This window comes from Haliaeetus leucocephalus, unplaced genomic scaffold, assembly GCF_000737465.1.
Source record: "Haliaeetus leucocephalus isolate CR32 unplaced genomic scaffold, Haliaeetus_leucocephalus-4.0 Scaffold273, whole genome shotgun sequence".
Classification (NCBI taxonomy): Eukaryota; Metazoa; Chordata; class Aves; order Accipitriformes; family Accipitridae; genus Haliaeetus; species Haliaeetus leucocephalus.
The window spans coordinates 10,712,747-10,734,067 of record NW_010972709.1 but is presented as its reverse complement, the minus strand read 5'-3'; the positions used below and the strand labels follow the sequence as shown (position 1 = coordinate 10,734,067).

The following is a 21,321-nucleotide window of genomic DNA, read 5'->3' as shown; positions in this document are numbered from 1 at the left end:
TGAATTGGAAGAGGAGGTAACAGCTTGCATTAGATTTTTGTCTGTAAAGTGATAAATTTGTAATGCTGGTAAATAAATGTTGCTTCAAGGACTATGCCATTTCTTAATCAATCCTCATGTAAGTGTACAATTACAGCACTAAATCCCCAAACAACATCCTAGGCAAGATATTAGAAGTATATCGTGCTTTTTAGCACACATTTTTCTAAGTTTACATTTTCTGACAATTAGCATTCAGTGATTTCTTCAGACTTTTGGTAAAATTATTATTCAATGATAGAAATTGAACATAAGACACAAAGATTATATTCAACTTCTGCCCCAAAGAGCTTACCATCTTAACTGGCAGTTGAGGAAACTGCTTGTTGTTGCTGAGGGTGGGGGAGAAATCTCTGGAATATAAGAAACTTATCATTTAATGAGCTATGTAAAATACAAAGACAAAACTGTGCCAGCACATTAGCTAACAGAAAACCATCAGCTATGCAGAGAGAGCAATAGCAGCCAGCTTACAGAGCATTTCCTGTGGTTGCGTGAGCATGTGTTAGCCCTTTATTGCACATCAGGCCATCTCTTCTCAGCTTGTCATTAATTCCTAGACAATGCCTTGCTCTTCAGTTATTATTGCTAAAATGACAGCTGGTATGAAACTATGAAATTGCACAACAGTTAAAACTGTGGCCAAAGACCACTGGGGATACTGTCGTTGGGCAGGAAAAGATTTGACCACTTTTTTTTTTTTTTTAATATCCAAATCTATCTACCCACAAAATACTTTTTACATTACAAAGGAAAATTCAGTTATGTAACTGGGATAACTTTCCTTTGCCAAGGAATTGCAAAGCAGTATTGATTTCGTTACAGACATAAATTTGGGGCCAAAGACCTACGCAGTGAAATTCTTTGCTACTGCTGAGCATTTGTTTTCTTTGTAGAGTCCGTTCTGATCAGCTGTCAAATAATGAATGAATAGAAAGCAGCATTTCTTTTGTGCAATGCTGATTTCAAGTGGACTAATTACGTGTGTTGCTTATGTTTGTGGAATGAATTGCTTATGAATCAGAGTATTTAATAAATTGAAATGTTTCCTTGTGCTGGAAACATTTTGGCTCTTTTTAATATTTGGATAATCTAGAGAAATTTTTTTCCAAGAGCTGCCTGAATTTCTTGCAATTGTGTGCCAGTTTGTGTGTTACATATTTAATATGAGGCCATAAATATCTATTTGGCATGAATAGTTAGCTCTGCATGCATGAATTTGCAAAGGAAGTGGCATGTTTAATTTTAAGCTTGATTCTTTAAGTACTTAGTGATGAAATGTGTGAGAAAAGGAAATTTCAATCTGCACTTGAGAAATGTGGATCACAGTTCAGCATACAGATAGTGAATCCATCTGAAGTCCCAGAAAATAAAAGAGAGCGAGAGCATGTTCTCAGCGAACTGTCACTCAGATGCCTTAGATTCATAAAATTAAAACCTCAGTAGAAAATGAGGAGTCTCTTTCAAAAGCTTCTGCTTCACAGCTGGTTTGCATTAGTTGCAGTCTAAAACTGTGGCTGTAAAGCTGTGCTCCACTCCATGGTGAGTTCAGCAGGGAGAGGCCTCTCTTCAGAAGGGGTCAGACCTCGCTTTTTACAGTGTAAATACAAGGTTCTTCAGGATAACAGCACAGTCTCCCTTTCAAAGATTTTTGAACACCAGGGGCTGACCATGCTACATTTACTTTGTTTTAAAATGAACTATCTTAAAAATGAGCTATCTTACAGGAGACGGAAATCAAGGGGAGAGGCAAAGGTGTTGACAGTGATGCACTGTAAGCTGCGAGGATCTGTGCTACTGCTACCCAAGGAGAAAGCCCTGCTCTAACTTTTCCATTTTCCATTTACTGCTTTTTTTTGAGGTTCCATTCAGAACTCATTCCTTGGTCATTATTAAACAAGGAGGGACTTGGGAGGAGGATATGCTGTTGGAAGGAGTAGACACCAGGGTGGATGGTCCTGAAGCTAAGGGAACAAGTGTGTGTTTGTAAGAGAGAAATGGGCTGACAAATCATCTGTAACTTCTGCTCTGTCCAGGCTCATCAGGGGTTTATTGGCAATGTCTTTGTCCCTGAGGAACACCAGGCTTTGTGGTAAGGTTTAAAGGCTGAGTGGGGACACAGGTTCTCATGGCTGAATAGCACCCATGGAAACTCAGAAGTAATGGCAAAATGGTATTAATTGTAGAGATGATGGTGATACAGCCAAACCCAGGAGTCTTCTCTGATACAGAGCATTTACTTTGAGGTATCTTGCATCTGCTGAGGTGCTCAAGAGGAGGTTTCACCAGAGGGATGTGTGGAGGAGAGCTCTGCCCACACCTAGCTGCCTGCTGTGAAGAGCTGGCTTGCACTTCATGAGGCTTCATTCTTCTAGCTTGTTTCCTGTGTTTCAGTGTCTGTCCAAATCTCTGCTTTAGAACTACTACAGGTAGTTTTAGAAGTATATATTTGAGTGTGAGACAAGTCCTTGGTCCACTGCAGGAAGCATTGGATAAAATTCTGTGGTTGTCCTGTACAAAAGATCAGACTTGATATCCATAAAGTTTAGCTGGCTACCTGGGTGCTCACACTGAAACAAAATGTATGAGTGTTGCCCAGTGGTGGTGGTGATGCTGTTTGTACGTTATTGCTGCAGCTATGAGCCTTGGTCATGGATTAGGGTAGATAAGGAGTTAGGAAAAGTATAAAGGAAGAATAATAATACTGATCTGCATTAGAAGCAGTAACTTGAGCATCTTGGCCTCCTACCCAGTGTCAGAAGTTTTGGAGGAATTGTGGAAAATTAGTATTTTGAAACATTAGTTTTGCAAATACTTAGGAGGAACTCTTTCCTCAGTGTGAACAGCAGTGTGGGAGGAAGCTTGAGAGTTTTGTTTGACTGACTGTCATCAGGCTTGCAGAGGATGGCATCGGGGAGATGGAAGCAGGCATGACAGTCATGAATGAGAGAGAAGCAATAAGGTAGGGGGACAATAGTGAAGGGACTGGATAAAGAAAATACAGTTTGTGTGTGGCATGTGGGAGCCAACAGAGAAGAAAGGACTGACGTTTCCCTAACCTGCTGCTTGGCTATCTTGGGAGCATTTATGGAGGTCAGATAGAATACTCAAAACATGGGTTAATGAGCAAAATAAGCATAGAAAACAGTCACAGAGATGTGTGGATGTCACAGAGGCTCCTGTTTGTGGATTTTATTTTCATCACTTTTGTAGGATGTAAAAAAGAAACCCCAAAACCATAGGAAGGTAACAGCTTGGGAAATTACTAACTTGGCCTTGATTATTCAGATTATAGTGCAGTTGGCATAGAATATGCTAAAATGTTATAGAAGCTTCACTGAATAATTGATTTGGTATGCCTAATAATGTTTTCTTGAAAATATCTAGAAGGCAATAGAAGAGTTAGTGTAAAATTACATATAAAAATGTATATCAAGAAACATCATACCTGCATAGTCAAGCACTTGAAAGTTGGGAAACACCAGATTCATTATGCTGGTGCAGTATTGGTACCGCTTTCTGTTGTATCTCATTTCCAGGCACTGTGTGAGGTAATGCTCTTGTGGAAAAAATAGAATGCAGCCATACGGTCAAAGACTGTGATGGTGTTTGTGGACAAATAAGGTCTGACCCTGCTTCAGTTAGCACAGGCTGTGCAACTCAGGAGTTTCTTAACTGCTGTGCTGGCATTGGAGAATGCTCTTGCAGGGGCCTTTTTATATGTAATTTGGATGCACTTTCTATTGGCAGGGTTTAAACACTGAAACTTCTTCACTACAATACTGTGACCTCTAGAACTATAAGAATACATGCACTGTCTGAAGAAGACCCCATTGACAGTTATCAAAGATAAAAAGAGAAGGATATAAACTTGGCTTAGAAAGTCTGTAACTGACAGATTAATTGAAGCTGGCAAGGCAATACCAGGGCAAAGATCACTCTGCTTTTGTCCTGTTTCTTACACTTTTCTCTGAGCATCCACTGTCTGCCACTGTTGTGGGTTTTTTCCTGGAGGCACTGCAGTACCAAAGCAGTGCATAGAGGGGCTGGAAAAGCCTTGGGGCAAACACCTGGCTCTAGAGCATTCAGTTGAGAGTTACCATGATCTGAGGTAATGGGTCAGAGAGTGGAGACACGCTGCCTAGCTCACTCTTTTCTTTTCCACCTTGGTCAAGGGGAAGGGAATTGCTAAATATGTGGCTATGCTCAGAGGCCAGATTTTTATCCCCAAGTGCATGACAGCAGATGTTATAGGGCTAGATTTAAATGCTGACCTGGAGACTGGAATCTCGTAGCCACTAAATAGCACAGGAGGTGGCAAATCCAGCTTTCCTTTATCACGCCTTGTTATCTGTCAGCGGAGGATTGTGTCCAGGATGAAACCGCAGCTGGAGGAATCTTTAATCTTTGGTGTCCGTGGAGGCACCCAAATAAAGTAATTGTAAGGATGTTCACTTTTTGGCCCAAAATATTTCCTTGTGATTTGTTTTTAAAGACAATCCAGTGTGATTTCCTTCTATAGCTGCAGCATCATTTCATAGGAGTGGTTAAAAGGAACACTTTCTCAAAATATAATAAAATTTAATTGCTTTCCCATGGTTCAAATCCTGAGAGTAAATATAAACCATCCCAGCACTTTCAACACCATTGTTGAGCTGGATTGAGCTATACAGGTGACCAGGCTCAAAAGGAGAGTAAAAGCCAGGCCCTTAAAACTGCTCCGGTCATCACTTATTAAAGCTCTTTGAGGCTCTGTGGGTTGAGTACTCCCAGAAGCAGGCAGCAGGGGAAGAGCTTTGACTCAGAAAAACTGTACCATGAAATGTGTTTTATATCACCATTCAGAGTGCCCTCAGACACCTGATCAGGCTAGCAGGACTGAATGGGATTGTAGTGGCAGACAAATGGACGTACTTTAAATGGGTTGCGTATCTGAGAGTATTATCTGCAGGAGGTGTTCATATGCTTCTGGGAGCAATGTCCTTTAACAGACACTGCTGATGTCAAGTGCTATAACATTGTAGAATCATGCTTTTCATCTAGCTTAATATAGTGTGCTCTTCCCTATACTGTCTGAGCTCTTCCAGACAGAAATACAAGACTGGTTTTGGGGAACAGTTCATTATGCCTAATGGCAAACAGTTGAGCAATATGCTGCAAAGTACATATGGGTTGAGTTTTTCTTCTCCTTTAACAGGTCAGATAGTCTTGAAATACCTCCACAGCTGACAGCCATGCAACATTTTATGAGTTTTCTTGCCCAATAAATGCAGGCAGATGTTGTAGGATTTGGAATCTTACAAGGCACTGGAGTATAGCTGGTGGGAGGTAATTTTGATGAGTGCTTAACCTCTCACTAAAAAAGTAGCAGCTTGGAGAAGGCAATATTTACTGCAGGAAACATTAGCTTGTCAGAGAGCTAAAGCACTGCAAAGAACCTTTCTGAATGACCATGCAAGTCTTCAGCCAGATGTTCTTCATAGCATAGAGTAATGCACACTCTGCTGGGAGTTAGACTAAGGCCTTTCCTTGCATCACTGACAGTCAACTTTGTTTCCTGTAGGAAAACAGCTTGCTGATGTAAGAATACACAAGCCATTATATGCAAGCTTGTAAAATACCATGCAATTCAGCTGAACCCTGTAGGCATTTATTTTATTAGTGCTAAGTGATCAAATAATCCTTTGAGAGAACTCTCCCTGGAACCACTGTGCAATTCCTCTGCAAGTTAGAGGAAACACTTGGATCTAAGCTTCCTTGTTCTATTTCATGCACATTCAGAAGTGCCCATGGTAATCACCCTCTGAACACCCTCATCTCAGTCCAGTGTTCCATCTTTTGAGTGTTCATGGACTCACAATTGCAGCTGGCTACCCAGAGAGCTGTGTTAAATGCCCTTCTGTCCACCTGTGTTGAACCTGGCTATCTTCTCCTCTGATTGTTGAGTCATTTAATACTGGAAGTGCAAACCATCTGTTCTTCTAAATGTAGCAGCCTATTCTCTTTGGAGCAGTACAGGAGAGTTGGAGAATACCTCCCTGATGTCAGGGCCCCTCTGACCTGTGAAATGCAAGGACACAAACCTGATTTTCAAAGTTTGCTGTGATATTGATCTGAACTATACCACAGGCCCATCCTGTCTCTAATCACAACTCCCTAAGACACCAATATTCCTATGTTTTGCTGTGTATTCATAAAATGAAAGAAAACTTTGTTTAGCAATGCCAGAGCTTAGTTCTGAAGATACTGAAAATAACCATGAATATTCCCTTATTTTCTTTACTTCCTCTTACCTGGAAAAGGAGGGGAAGAAATGCAGGCTGTTATTGCAGTGACTGAAAGAGAGGAAGGGAGAAACTGAGAGGAAGGAGAAGCTGGCATGAAAGTTTTTGCAGGAGCACAGTCCAGGTTACACACCAGTGAAATTATCATTGACCATGGCATAGATTTTAAAATACCTGAATTTAAAAGGCAATGAGGGGAAAATAGCAAATGAAATCCATCTGTATGAGAACAGGAATATACCATCAATCAACTCACAAAGTTTCTCTGTACACGTTGCCCTTGGACGCTCATATAGAGAAGGGCCACATCTACTTATCAAGGAAAAGTCATGGCACTGAATATGTATGGCATATGCACACCTTTTATGCGGTGTCTTTTCGTGCAAGTGTGTTTGTGATGTACATACTTTACAAGAACATTTACAGTACCATACATCTGAAGAGCTATTCTACTCTAGAGTCCAGATTGTTTTATTACCAGCTAACTGTTCTTTAAGCTACCTGTGAATGAGGGCATTGTGACATTTAGCAACTGGTTTGATTGAACACAGATGTGAACCATATTCCATATGGAGAAGATCCAAAGGGAGAGATCCTAGGCTTGTTTCTGATTTGCAAGTAGGAGTTTGAATGCAATTACTTGACATTGAGCTACCAAGATAGATGGAAACAAATGGCTTGCTCGCACACCTACAGTATTGCAAATGTAAAATCAGCTGCAGTTTGAGATAGCGTGCTGTCTTCAGAGGTCAAGACGAAAAGCCAATATGTGTGAAAGCAAAAGTCCTGTGGAAATGGGCAGTATCCACTCAGAAATGGGAGGGGGCCAGGCATTCATGTACATTGCTTACCAAGAGGCTTCCTAGGTGTGCCGCATTCCACATAAGCACTGTTTTCTAATGTCGTACCAGTCTATTTCTGAATATTACAAGAAGTGGTATTACCTGGGAAAGTATTTGAAAAAAAATGGCCACATGGGGAATAGGGCTAAATTAATAATGCCAGTATGTGAGGTCTGATGATAATTTTCCAGCATTTCTTGAGAGTAAAATTTACTGATGCAAAACTGAAATTGCACTTGGCAGAATTCATTTTATTATGGAAATGTTTATTTCTTATCAACAACTCAGGGAGGAAAAGCAAACATTTGGGGCCAGTTCTGATATGTGTTCTGAACTGCTGAATTCTACAAGGCTGCTACAGAAACTGTAACTAGCAAGCTTCATTCTCTGCTCATGATGAGAGAAGGTTTATCCTTTTCTTCATTGCCTGTGGTGCTTGTTTGTCTTCCTTCCATTTGAACTGATTGTGCATCATTGAAAACATAGTCTCTCCAGTCTAGCCTGTAAAGTGGAGCAGGGACTGAGCTATAGTAGTCCCCATGAGACAGCTCTAGTCCCCAAGACAAAGGCTGATGTTGAAATTAAATACTTCTGAACTTGAATCTTCAAGAACTTTCTTTTCCATGCAGATAATGGATTTTATTTTTTTTTCTCTCAGCTTTTTGTGCTTTGTTCAGCTGGGAAGAAATTCCAAGTTTTTACTAGCTTTGGTTGTTTGGTTGTCTCAAGTGTCCTTATCTGTAACTATTCTGCTATAACAATACTGAGCTGCCAAGATATACTGAGTTTAGCAGCTCTCAGGGCGTACTATGGGGGGGGGGGTTGCATTCTCCAAATGTGATGCTGTAGGGGCAGAAAAAGAGAGTTGTGTTTGATCTCAATGTAGACAAACTATGCTCAAATGATACTCCTGCTTGGTCAGGATACAATGACAGGGCCAGAATAAGTGAAGAACCTGTGTTGCCAAAATCTGTTCCCAGGCCTGTTGAACTTCAGGTTATAGGAAATACCAGTCTTAAGCACTTTCACAAGTATTTAAATATGCAGGTAAAAAATCAGGAAGTTTAGTTTCTCTCTCTGCACCACAGTCCTTCCCTATGAAGATCCGCTGGGCAGAGCGAGCCAGACTGCAGCAGCCTGTAAGGGACACCTGAACTTGGACCTGGGGTAGCTCAGCTAAAATGGCAAAAATGTATTCTATAAAATGACAGTGTAAAATCCACCACATACGGTCGTCTCAAGGTACTGTGGGAAGCTATGGAGCATGACTGATTCCCCATCCTCTCACCCCTGTGTTTCTACCCTCTTCTCCCTGCTCACATACCCGCCCTGGGTGTGCAGGGACACACTTGCTTTGCACAGCTGGTACAAAGTTCAGAGTAAGTTCATTCCAATTCTGCAGATCTCTCCTTCTTTTTATAATTCTCTCTGATTGTTTGGAAACCAGGAAGCTATGGTATCATGTGCAGGTAGCACAGCAATAAACATGTTCTCATCACAATTTACACATAAAGTGTGAGTCCCTCGAGGTAACTCATCCCCCTCTTGACAGCTTTAATAAAGGATGATGGATTGTTTCTAAATGACAGTTTAGGAAGATCAAAAATTCCCCCCTGTATTGTTTTGAGCTCTGGTGTACAAGAGCTGTTTTGTGTTCTGTGAAGGTTGTTTTTGCCTGTAAGCGCTGGGGCTCTATTACTCCCCTTCACAGTGGTGAGAAATGCTTAGTTACCACAGGAATATATTCATCCTGCTACAGACTCGTGACTTTTTGAAAAACTCTGAAGCAAAGCCTGTCATGGGCGGGAGGTGGGGAAATGCCAATAGCTGAATGCGTCGCTGTCTTCCGGATGCTGCTCTGGGCAGTTTCCCCATATGGGTTGTGGGGAGGAGGCGGGATTGGATACTGATTCACCCAGAGTTGCCTCCAAGAGGTGAATGCCAGGAGGAGGCATCACCTGAACCCACCTGTGCTGGCTCAGCTCCCCAGCCAGCATATGCAGGGGGCTTGGGGAGACCTGGGCCTCCAGGTAACTGGCAGTCATCTGCACCTCTTTTCCCCCTCTCTGCCCTTTTCTTTTTAAAGACTACATGTGGCAGCAAGTTAGTTATGAAGGGCAGAGTCCTCCCTCTTGTTTCTTTTTGGCTTGAGATTTACTTCTCAGTGCATGCGCTGCGTAGCTGTGCTTGGCAGAATGGAGTTTGTTCAGCTGTCCATTCCCTAGCTAATCTGACGTCTTAAAATAAAAACAAGCAAGTGGATCTTTGGAGAACGGTTGCCACATGAAGATCTGCAGAGAGTCCTAAGGTTAAAATAGCACTGCTCAAAGTCATTCACATGGTAAGAAACCAGGCAAGAGAAAAAGGCTGAGTGCCTGATTAGGGCTCAAGCTGATGGTACATCAAGGTGACAAAATGAAGCCCAGACAAGAGCTCACTGTGGCCATGCAGCACCAAAATCATACCTCTTTCACTGTGGAAGTAGTAGGTCTGAGTGCTCTTTGGAGTCCGTCGCCTTCCATTAGGATGGAATATGGCATAGTCCAGCTTCTGCCTCCTCTATATGAACAGCCAGCCCTTGGAGCAAGGACTGTTGCAAAACACCAGAAGAAGGCTTTTAGTATAGATTCTCATCAAACCGCACAAACTCAAGAGGAAGTTCTCCACCCATGTGAAATGGAAAACTTTGAAATAGAAAACAGCATAGACTGGAGTTAAATCAAAGCTAGAACTTGCCAGGGATGCAGGATCCAGGGGATGGGAAGCTTGCAGCTCTCCTACCACTTCCCTGATGGAAGGCAAAGGAGGACTGTTCCTGTAGAACTTTTCTGAACCTTTACTTCTCCACCCATAAAATTTTCATGGTAATGTTTCTTCCAGCTAAGGAGGCCTGGCTGGCCATCAGCTGCTTCATTTGGGACAGAACCATGTAAAACTTACCTGTCCATCCTTCCTCTTCCTAATATCCCCAGATGAAGCAATGTTTTTGCTCCCTGCTGTCCCAGAAATCTCAGCAATATTGTTCTTATGTTTGGGATATCAACACCAGGTCCATAAGGACAGATTCCAGGACATACCTATGCATGAAAGAGTGTGTATGTGGCTGTATATGTAATCTGAGTGGTTTTCCTACAGGAGAAGATGATAAAAAATACTCTTCTGTTATTGATTGGAAAAGAAGTAACTGAATTTTAAATTTGGGTTGAATCCTTGTTTTCCAGCTTTTTTTCTCAGCTCCATAAGTGTTTGTTTTAGTGTATGTAATGGTTGTCTTTGAATGCCTTTTAGTAAGCAGACCTCAGTAATAGCCCTAAGTCTTTACAGCCTATATTTGTCAAGATTTGTGATACGCTTTTTCCTAGTGAGATGGTACTTTACTTCCCGTTGGAAATTATTTGTGTTAATATATCCTGTTATTTTGATTGCTGGTGTGTTTTATGACCGTGATATTCTTTCCTTTAGGCACAACAGGGATTTACCAGGGAGCCAATGGCCTGACAAATTCTGCAGGATTCAGTGCTGTGCATCAGGTATGGTTCAGCATTTATTATTGGCAACCTTGTCACTTATTTTAAACACTTGCGAGATTGGTAGATCAGAGAGATTATTCTGGTGTTTACATATACTTAAGGAAAGTACTGCCATGTGTTTTGCTGAACACCATTCTGCTCTGCTCCTGTGGCCTGTTTGCTAGACTTCTAGGTATCTTGATGAATTTTAAGATGTCTGTATCAATACATACGCTTGCACAGAGTGCAGTCCTTGCAGGAGGAGGATGCCCTAGTAGTCTCTGCTGTGCTGCTGTAGTAGTGCCAAGAGTTTCATCATTCCTCTGCCATCTCACAACTTTCAGATATGTTTTCCATCCTCTACAGAGAGCTCTGCTTCCAGGGTCCTGTCGTCTGCTGTCTTGGCACTGTGTAATAAATATGAACAATTTGAAAGAGGCGTTGGCAGGCCCTGATGAATATTGAGCCATATGAGCTGTCTGTGCACTTCCTTCTTTGAGAATACACCTGTCTGTGGGCTTCATGGTTCAGATACCTTGATAAATGTGTGTGTATAAATAAACAGCATGCATATATAGACAAGACAGATGTTTTTCAGTAGCAAATGGCTTTTCTTGATTGGACCAAACAAATGAGTACACTGTCCCAGAAGATGTGTTTTCATTGGCCAGTAATTTCAATTCCTTGTTTGTAAGGTGATTATTGACTTGTATTTTTAATGACAACAGTGGGCAATTCTTTATTACTTCAGTTTTGGCTAAAAACAACAGCACTTGCTGATAGAAGTGTGTATGATTGAATTATGGAGGTTACCTAAAAAGAGGAAAACTAATTGGGCTGTTTTCATTATTTTGTGATATTCTTTAAGAGAAAACAATGAAATTATCTCATTTCTTTTTCAGTTTAGTTGTTATTATGACAACTTGAGTCTTTGTTCTTGAGAGCTCCCTGGTGACTGAAAGTTAATGAAATAGCTGTGTCACAGACAAAGATGTAAGCTGTTAAGGAGGAAAGTGCTTTTAGTCTTTCTAAAGACTATTTATTATTTAATTCTATTTAATACCAGAGACTAATTACCATTTCTGAGGAAATAAAAGCCTTTTGCTGAAAGACAATCCCTAGAGCATGAATACAGTTCTCTATCTGAAAAAGCAAATAGGTGGACAAGAGCAGGAGTTGCAATTAAAATGAAAAGAAACAAACTAAACCTTTTATGTTTTAGTTGTCCAGAGAGAAGTTTTCTAACCTATTCCAGTGTCCTGCTTCTCACAAAAAAAGAACATATGAGGATAATGGTATGAAGTTTGTTTGGGAGCCTTAAAATCAAGACAAAGGGTTTTGTGATACCTCAGCTCCCCAAGGTCATTTGCACCTTGTATTTTTAATTCATTTTTCTGTAGGTAAGGACGATCACTCAGACATTTAGTTACTGCTGAGATAGTTGGACAATCACAACTGTGAACATTTCTGCAAAACAATTACTACTTTTTTTTCTTCATTTTTGTAACCTATTTGAACAGCTGATCAGAAAATGCTGCTGATCATGGGAAAATGCAGCCTGTTTTGCTCCTTCCTGCATCCAATTATTCATTCTGTTCTTCTCATTTCTTAGGTATTTTGTTGTTTACAGAGACTATGTTCCATCATGGCCCTTTTCAAAAAGCCACCCTACTTCACTCCTATATACAATTATTGAACTTTGTAATACAAAATGTGTTAGTGCTGATAACTAAAATGCTATAGAAAAAGCAGAACTTGCCTAATTTCTGACCTCTTGTTGATTAGTTAATCGTAATAAAATGGGAGTATATTTGGGAGAAGCAGAAATGTAATTTCGTAAGTGAATGACACATGGTTCTTTAGTGAAATATTCCTGAACCATGACTTGCTGCATGCGTAGATAACACTGCGTTTGTGGTATCTTACTCATTTATAAGATAAAACCAGATACACAGAAGTTAGATGTTTCTTTTTTCCTCAAAGGAATATTCATCATATCCAAGCTTTCCTCAAAGCCAGTACTCACAGTATTACAGCTCCTCCTACAACTCTCCGTATGTGTCTGCAAACAGCATCAGCCCCTCAGCCATCCCAACCTCCGCTTACTCTCTGCAGGAGTCTTCTCACAATATCACCAGTCAGAGCACAGAATCGCTGTCTGGTAGGTGCATCTCTTCTGTTTTCAGTTTGGCAGTCTCAGCCACCTGTAGACAATAAACACTATAACCTTGCTGTTGGAGTTTTTTAGAATACATCTATTTACACAGATAAATCAGATTTCTTAGCATTTAACAGCTCTGCTTACACGGTGCAACACAGGGTTTTGGGAAGAGATTAGAACATCCAAGCTCTCTAAAACTGTCCTGTGTTATTTTCATGAGTATGCGAGGTTTTATCTCCTCCAAAGGTAGTACAGAAAGATAAAACAATTACATACAAACCCCAGATCAGTACTGAGGGCTGACGTGGGTAGCAATGAGTTCAAAACAGCCATGCTCTGAAAAAGCCCCAGAGTTTACTGATTGTCTGATGACTTTTTAGCCCATGGTTTCTATTCACCTCTTACAACAACATGTAATATATGCATTCATAAATAAGTACATTAAGAGAAAGTCCCTCTTTAAAAAAAATCAACACAAACTGTTTGTCTAAGTTGAAACTTAAAGATGAATTCCATGCAAAAAGGCTTCAAAATTTGTGGCCTCTCTTTGAGTGCTTAATTTTTAAAGTCTCAAAGCTTAAATGGCTTATGGAATTACTGATGGATTATGATCCTCCAAGGTACTCTTCAAGTACAATCTTCAGATATCACTTCCCTACTAAAGTTTTCATTGGCATGCAATAACATTTATATAAAACGCCACATAATTCGTGGATGATCACAGTATACGCCTATTGTAGCTCTTCTGACTTACGAAACAAATCTGAACATCTGTGGTTGCTCTAAAAGAAAAATAAACTAATACTGGTTTTTAAAAAGAAGTGATCACAGATTGCTCTAAAAGCAGTTGGAGGATTTTCTGTTCCTTAGATCTTATCTCAGCCTTTTTGAGAAAGGGTGATTTCAAAAAGGCTTGTTAGGCACAATTCAAGCTTTTCTGAAGAAGAACATGGTTACTCTAGGAAGCTGGAGAGGCCACAACTTAGCAAGGTGAAAAGAAAAATGCGTTTGAAAAGGATTTGTAATGCAAGGTAAGTGAAATCCGGACAGGTTTATGAAACTCAAGCCGATCAAAACAGATACTTTATACAAAGGAAGTTCACCTTTGACTGTCTCTTCTCAGTTATTTCTAAAATACTATCCCCCGTGAAATGGAATATGGCTAAACAGGCTAGTTCTGTATTTTTAAATAAAAGTTGATGTTGCAAGTATAGTGTTAATCATGAGCATTCATCAATTTTTTTTTTTTTTAAATTTTTCAGAAGTTGAATTGGTCTTGGTTTCCTTTTCCATTGCCTTTCTAATTTCTCTCTTGAAAAGCAGGGGGGAGTAAAATTCAAAAAGCTATTTTTTTTCAATGAAAAATCTGATAAGGTTTTTGAAGTGACATGGCTATTTAAAAATGTTATATAGAGAGTCTTGGTGATTTTTTTTAAATTGTTTTAATAAGTCTTAGGAGTTAAAAGTTATTTCTCTATGTCAGCTATTGACATGAAAAGAGTAAGATTTTCTGATGGTGTTTTCACAATGTTTCTGCTGCTCTCTGTTAAAAAGTTTCATACTTTAATTATAATGATAAAGTGCAAAATTTAAGTTTACAGTATAATTTCTTTTTTCATAATAGGGGAATATTCAACAACACCAGCAAAAGATACAGAAACAGACAGACATCACAGAGGGTCAGATGGCAAGGTACGAGCCCGGTCAAAAAGAAGCAACGATCCTTCCCCTACTGCTGACAGTGAGATTGAGGTAATAACTTTAATTTATATTCCTTTAGTAAATCCAGCAAAGATAAACAGTTGCATCTATTAGCAAATCCCACCATCGGACTAGTGAGTAGTAAGAGCTAGAATAAAATCAGTAGTACAACTGGAGCCTACACACATGGGTAGTCAAAATAATTGCTCAACTTCTATATAATCAATATCAAACTATTTTTGATATATACATTTATTTTCCTTTGGGCTTCTTACAAGTCTGCTGTTTTGTTCCCCTGTCTTGACATGCAACAGGGGATTTCTGTGGTTGTTAGGAGAACAGAGTCTCAGAATGACCAGCACACACATAGTTCCAAAATTCCTGATGTTACATTTTGCCTGCTTTCACAAATCATCTTCAGTCAGTGCTCGAAATGGGTTTGAGATCTTAAAAAGCTCTAGTCCAAGAGGATATATTTCCTGACTGAACAAATTCTTACAATTGCTTAATATGTAACTGTATTTCTTTTTTCTACCCTGTCTGTCATCACAGCGTGTGTTCGTGTGGGATTTGGATGAGACGATAATTATTTTTCACTCCTTACTCACGGGAACCTTTGCATCCAGATATGGGAAGGTAAAATTTAATTTTTTTAGCATTACTGCTTGTCCAGCCAAATTGCATCGGGAACTGTGGGGGCAGATAATGAGACAGCTTTTCAAACAGATGCTGCCGATTTTATTCAGACACATTTGTATAAATATGTCCTGTGGTATTTGCTTCTAACATGTGAAAATTTAATTTACCTCCCTTTCATGTTGCAAGTAGCCCCTTGTTTTTCAAAAGCTTGTATTGTTCAGCTGCTACTGGATAGAACATTAGGATGTTCTTTCAACGTTTGTCTGCTGCAAGAGTGAGCCTATCAAGCAGCCAGACAGCATTAACTCTAGCCTGAATGAGGTAACGCATTTTTTGTTAGACCAGTGTTTTCTTATGAATATTGGGCAACTTGGTAGGAGAGATTTTGTGTTGGTCAGTCTAGGTTGCCATGAAGAACACTGGCTCTTCTTCCCACATGGCTGCTAAAGCTCACATTTTAAGGGGTTTTAGTAACCATATATTTAGCTATCCATACTTTAGATATACCCCCTTTGAAATGCAGGCAATTCCATTTTTTAGGTAACTCTCTCTGTGGCTGAACAGACTGAACTGGGCTGCTAAGGAGAAAATGCTGGCTCTTGGATTTAGTACCATGTCTTTCAATTTCTTCCTAAGGCAGCTTTTTATGATAAACACTTAAGTCACTTTGAATTACAGAATGTCAAACACTTTTAAATGGGTAGGAAAAAAGACAATATCATTACCTAATTAAAGGTGGATGACCTAGTTGGCAGCTGTTTCCACACATGGCTTTGAACAGTCAGCTTCATCAGGAGACTGGAAAATAACCCTGCTTCTCTCTAGAAAGCAGAAATATGATTTGACATCATTTCATGGCTTTACCAGCTGTACTTGTTTTACGATGGTTATAACAACCTGAATGTGTAATTAGTAAGATAGATTTATTGTTCGCTGTTAGATGTGCACAGTTGTAAAGGATATAAAATGGTGTTTGTGGTGTGGAAGTCTACTGCAGCACTTGGAATGCTGCTAACACTTCTAACAGCACCCTCTGAAAATCAAGCACGTGTTTCCAAGCAGGTCTTTATTCAGACCCATGTTGTACAAGGTAATTGAAGCGGTTACTTTTCCCAGGGAACGTAATGAACGAGGCAGTCTGAGGTATACATGTGTAAGCTCAAACCTACTGCCTGCAAAAAATAGAAAGAATTAGGCAAGATCAGGAAACATAAACTTACGCTGTGTAGATCTGCTATGTGGTCATGCTTAGCATTGGGTAGGGACTGCAGTATGCGTATAGAGCCCTTAATAGGCTGACTTTGTCCTAGCATAAAAACCCTGAAGCAGATGCCTTCACTTGCTGCCTTGTGCACAAGTTTAGAGGGTGTGGGGTTGGGATCTGCTGCATGGGGGAAGATGGTGATGGACCAAGACCTGTGATGGACCTATGGAGGTGAGAAGCCCTGCCACCACAGTACCTGTGAGCTCTTGCTGATGGGCTGCCACGAAGGCAGAAGCTGCCATCTCTAGAGCAGCTGGTGTGGGGATGAAGTGGGATCAGGGAGTGGAGCCAGAAAGGGTTTATCAAAAGCACTCACCAGTGGCTGAGCTGTTCCCATCAGCTGTGAGAGCAGAGTTAGGCCAAGACAGGGCACTCCTGAGCAGCAGCCTGCAAAAGGGACTAGGGAGATAGGAAAACAGGAAAATGGAAACTTGGGGGGTTTGTCTGCTTTGGAAGGCCTTTAAAGGTACAAAATTACAAACTTCTGTTGGCTATTTCCTTTATACAAATGTAAGGAATGATACAAACAGGACTTTTTTTTTTTAATGAATGAATCACCTTTTCTATTAAATTACAACAGGCTCTTTGAGAAACTTCTCTAGAAGGATTTTTTTGTAGTTCTTCATTTGTTTCATCAGTATTAAATTCCTCAGGGCTTTCCTATAAGGGAAATGGTTATGTTATAAAAGTATTATAGGCTAACGGCTTGATCCAAAGACAACCAGAGGCTTTGGTGGGCTTTGGAACAAGCCTTAAACCAAGAGGGAAATACAGCACACTCAGACAGGCTGTCCTGGGAGCTGTTAAATAGTCACACAATTCAAAAATGTTTAAGTGAGCTGAACTATCAAATACAAGTGAAGCAGTGAGCCAGAGGTTAATAGAGTTTCAGAATCTCTTACTTGAATAACGTAGGAAGTGTTAATCTCAAAGTAAATTAAGTATCAAGGCCTAAAATTCTTATTTTTGTCCATAATTGATCATAAAAGATTCATGTGCCTGTAATTAGACATTCATATGCTTTGAATTAAATCTCACACATGGAGGTCTTGGTTCTGTATGTCTTCCTCCAGAAAAAGTGTCAATTTGTATGATCATCACCATTCCCCTGACCAATATTAATGTCCCAGTATCATCCTGTCTGTTGCTCTGATAGAGCTGATGTGCAGCCACTCAAAGAATTAGTCTATAATGTTGATCAAGCTGCAGAATAACACCTCTTTCTGGGGTGATTTTTCTGGGAAGAGAGGGTGAGGAACATCAGCCATAGCTTCAGAGATTTGGGTCTAAACTCCTGTGTTCTTCAGCTACAAAATCTCAAATGGTTCTGCATGTTGCCCTTTCCTTGATGATGGCAGCAACAGGGAGCTCTCCCAAAAAAAATCTGATTGGGAGGGGGGAGGGAGGGAAGAATTCACAAAAAGGATTATCAATTGTAGTCGTATTATTAATCATTAATGCTTCAATATATGTTTTGTGACCTGATTTCATGTGAAAATTCTCTTTGTTTGGTTTCTGAAGGAAAGCTCTATGATCCTTGCCATATGGGCTCCTCAGAGCATGGACGGTTCATCTCAGGTGTTTAGAAAATAATTTGCTCACAGCATTAATAGAAGTTGAAACACAAAATTTACTCAAGGTTGAAGCATGTATAACCCAGCCTAGGTTGCTCCTTTTTTTGTCCCCTCTTCCCAAACTCTTTGCTTTATCCCATGGATTACACAGTCATCAGACATTTAGTCTTAATGTCTTTCCCATACGGTTGCTGCAGTATAACCTTTACAGTGGCAGTCAGAGTGGCCTGCAAATTCACATCTCCTTTTGCTTTCTTGCCCATGGTTGAATGGATGCATACCTGCACAAACATATGGAGTCACGGTCTAAGTGATCAGGGCAGCAAAGCTGTCAAACCGGAGGAAACCTCTCCACTCTTTCGTTTCTCAGCAGGAGGCCCTCTGAGAAGAAAAGGCAAAAAAAATCCCAACAGTTCCACAGGCAGTTAACCCTGGATATTATGTTCAGGAGGGTTTAGAAACCTGTTCTGCAGGCTTCTGATCACTGTATGGGTGCAGAATATTTACCATGCGCCTAGAGACCACGACAGATGTAGACCATCATTATAGCTTAATGTACTGTCCACCCAGCCCTTTTAATCCCTTCAAGCATGTATAATAGAGCTCCCATTCAACAGGAAGATGGCTGCAGTCTTTACTATGTCTGCAAAGATCTGCCCGCCAAATCGCTGACTAAACATAATGGGAAAAACGGGTCAAAGTCTGTAACAGTGCTGCTGGGGTTTCACATGAGTTGGGTAAAAGTCAAGGGGCTTTGGCCATTTGGTTGAAGCAGCTAGGTGCAATACAGAAAGACTCTTGGTGGTATTAATTCAGACACAATAAAAAGAGATTGCATGTGCTCCTATGCCAAAAAAAATCATGAGTCTATTCCCCTTTCCCTGACAGAGATATTTGCAAGCTTGTACTGTAATCTGTGTTCTCAAAGCATTAAAAAAAAAATCAAACCAAAAACCTGCATCTCTTTCAGTCTGAGAAATTTTAAGTATTATATTGCAGGTTCATTCTCATGCTTTTCAAAGGACTAGTACCAAGAAAAAAGAGGGTGCACTGGGTGCATTGTTTTCCCTAGCTGAGGAGTATGTGTGAAGCTAATACCTTTTCTCAGTATTTTGTATTGTTCCCAGAATGTGTATTCTTGTTCTGTGTTGGTACACTCCTTGGGATTTTAGGGTCCAAATGAATTGTGAGTAAAGTAAAATCTGGAGTTAAAATTCATCTTTATGTGCAAGTTACTCTGAAATCCTGGAACCAAATGGAAAGGATTTTATTTTAGCACTGACTTAAAGAACTGAATACATAGGACAGTCTAAATTCTTGAATTGCGTTGGCTCTTTATCAGTACTTTGATGATGTCTGCTGATACCGGGGTGTTACAATCTACAAAATTCCCTGTAAGATGCATAGCAATTTCTGAGATTGTTTGGCATCTTGAATTGGCTCAAATTAAGAAAAACATACTGCAAAAAATAATACAGCACATTATGTCACAGTTTTAAATCACAGTCATGCAAAGTCATGTTCTAGGTTTTAGTTAACCTTAACTGAAAGGTGTTTAGATTTGCCTGTATTATACTGTGTCCCTGCGAGCCTGGACTACATGGTCGTTTTGCCTGAAGTGGCCACTCTGGCTGCTTTCAGTTTGCAGTTTGCCTCGTAGTGGCTTGGCTGATATAGAGGCTGTTTTTCCTATGATAGCCATATCTTTTTATTGCTTTTGCATTTCAGAAGTGGCAACATGAGATTTATCCAAGTTGTAAGCAGACAGCTATCAGTGAGATAGAGACAGGGCATGCACTCAAGTTTCCAGCCTGTGCCAACATGGGCTCTGCCTCTCTGATGAGGGACTTGCAGTGGCACAGGTATGTGAGGGACTAGGAGAGGGTCCTCCAATGATAGCGGGGCCTCAAGACCTTTTGGACAGGGTAGCTAAAGTTGCTGCTTGGCCCAGTTGAGGACAGGACATAAATACGATTTTCTGGCATTTCAAGCAAATGTCATAGATGCTGTAAGGTGGCTGGCTGTGAACTGGACTGTCTTGTTGTCCCCAGAAGTGATGTTGTGGATCTAAGAAACCTTATTCCTCAAAAGTTTCACTGGCAGTTATATGTTCTTACAAAAAGTTTTCCTTTAAGTGAATTATAATTTCCAATTAAAAAAAAAGTCATTGAAAAGTTCCTGCTTGGCTCTACTAGAGATGCTTGTAAAACCCTAGGGTTGATTTTTTTCTTTCTTTCTTTTTTTTCCTTTCTTTCATTGAATGCTTCAAGTAGCTTGTGCTTTTCCCTGCTTTGTTCTCTTGCAGGACCCTAAAGCCAGGACCTGATTGAAACACCATAGGGATTTAATCAAATGTGATGGTGATTCATGTTTCTAATGGCCGAATCTGTCCTTTACTACTTTACAAACTGAGAAGGAATAAAACCCCATTTTATTGCTCGGCTGTTAAAAACTATTTGTAGAAGTTGCTAAGGTTCAAATCAAAAGCGCCCTCCCTTGAGAACTATTAGTTAATTCTAAGTGCCATGGCGTCGCTTTTTTTCTTCTCTTGCTTGAGATGTGGCGTTATATCACTACTGCTGTTCAAACATCTGAGAGTTTTCCATTCCTTTGACAAACATGAGCCAAAGTGCTTAAGGACATCTGTTTATTTTATTTCTTTAATGAGAAAACCTTCCAATTTCTTACTGGCTCAGCTGTGTTTATTTACATTTTGTTAGTCATATGTGTGGGGCACCTTGGGACGTTAAAAACCTGCAGAGGCCTATGCTGAGGGCTGCTAGCAGGCATCCTGGTCAGAAAGGCAGAATAAGCCCTTCCTAAGGAAAACACAGTCCTTGGAACTCCATAAAATAGATTTTCAAAACAAATAGAGCCTAATTCACTCAGTAGATCATGGATTAAGTCAAGATGAATACAATTTGGAAAGGATTTTCTGAGGAAGTTGGAGATTTTTTTACCCACTGGAGGCTAAACCTTGTGTTTAATGCCTTTTTAAGTTAAATTAAAAAAGCATTCAATCACTGCAGGTAATAAAACAGTCTGTTACTTTAGACATGCTGCTATATCAATTATTAGTTCATTATTGGAGAGAAGGGAGTAAATAATTCCAGCCATTTGATTATTTCAAATGTGTATTTCAGGAGCAAACATCTGCGTTTATCATCTGTACTGGTTGATGAGAAGCAGCAGCAGAAACAGCAAAACCAGATCCACAACAGCTTAGCTGGTGGGCATGGGAGATGCTCTGAGCTTGTGTAGATGTAACCCCTTGTACTAGAGCTTAGGTGAGCAGAGGGTTTTCTAAG

General features: G+C 40.1%; 1 protein-coding gene across 1 annotated transcript in view; it reads left to right on the top strand.

Moving 5' to 3' along the window:
* The window catches only part of EYA2 (EYA transcriptional coactivator and phosphatase 2), a 60,185-nt gene that overhangs the window by 13,596 nt on the left and 25,268 nt on the right, over positions 1–21,321 (top strand). Inside the window, exons 5-8 of the mRNA XM_010569686.1 lie at positions 10,628–10,695; positions 12,658–12,835; positions 14,460–14,587; positions 15,089–15,172. Coding sequence (XP_010567988.1) covers positions 10,628–10,695; positions 12,658–12,835; positions 14,460–14,587; positions 15,089–15,172 — 458 coding nt within the window. The remainder of the gene's footprint in view (positions 1–10,627; positions 10,696–12,657; positions 12,836–14,459; positions 14,588–15,088; positions 15,173–21,321) is intronic.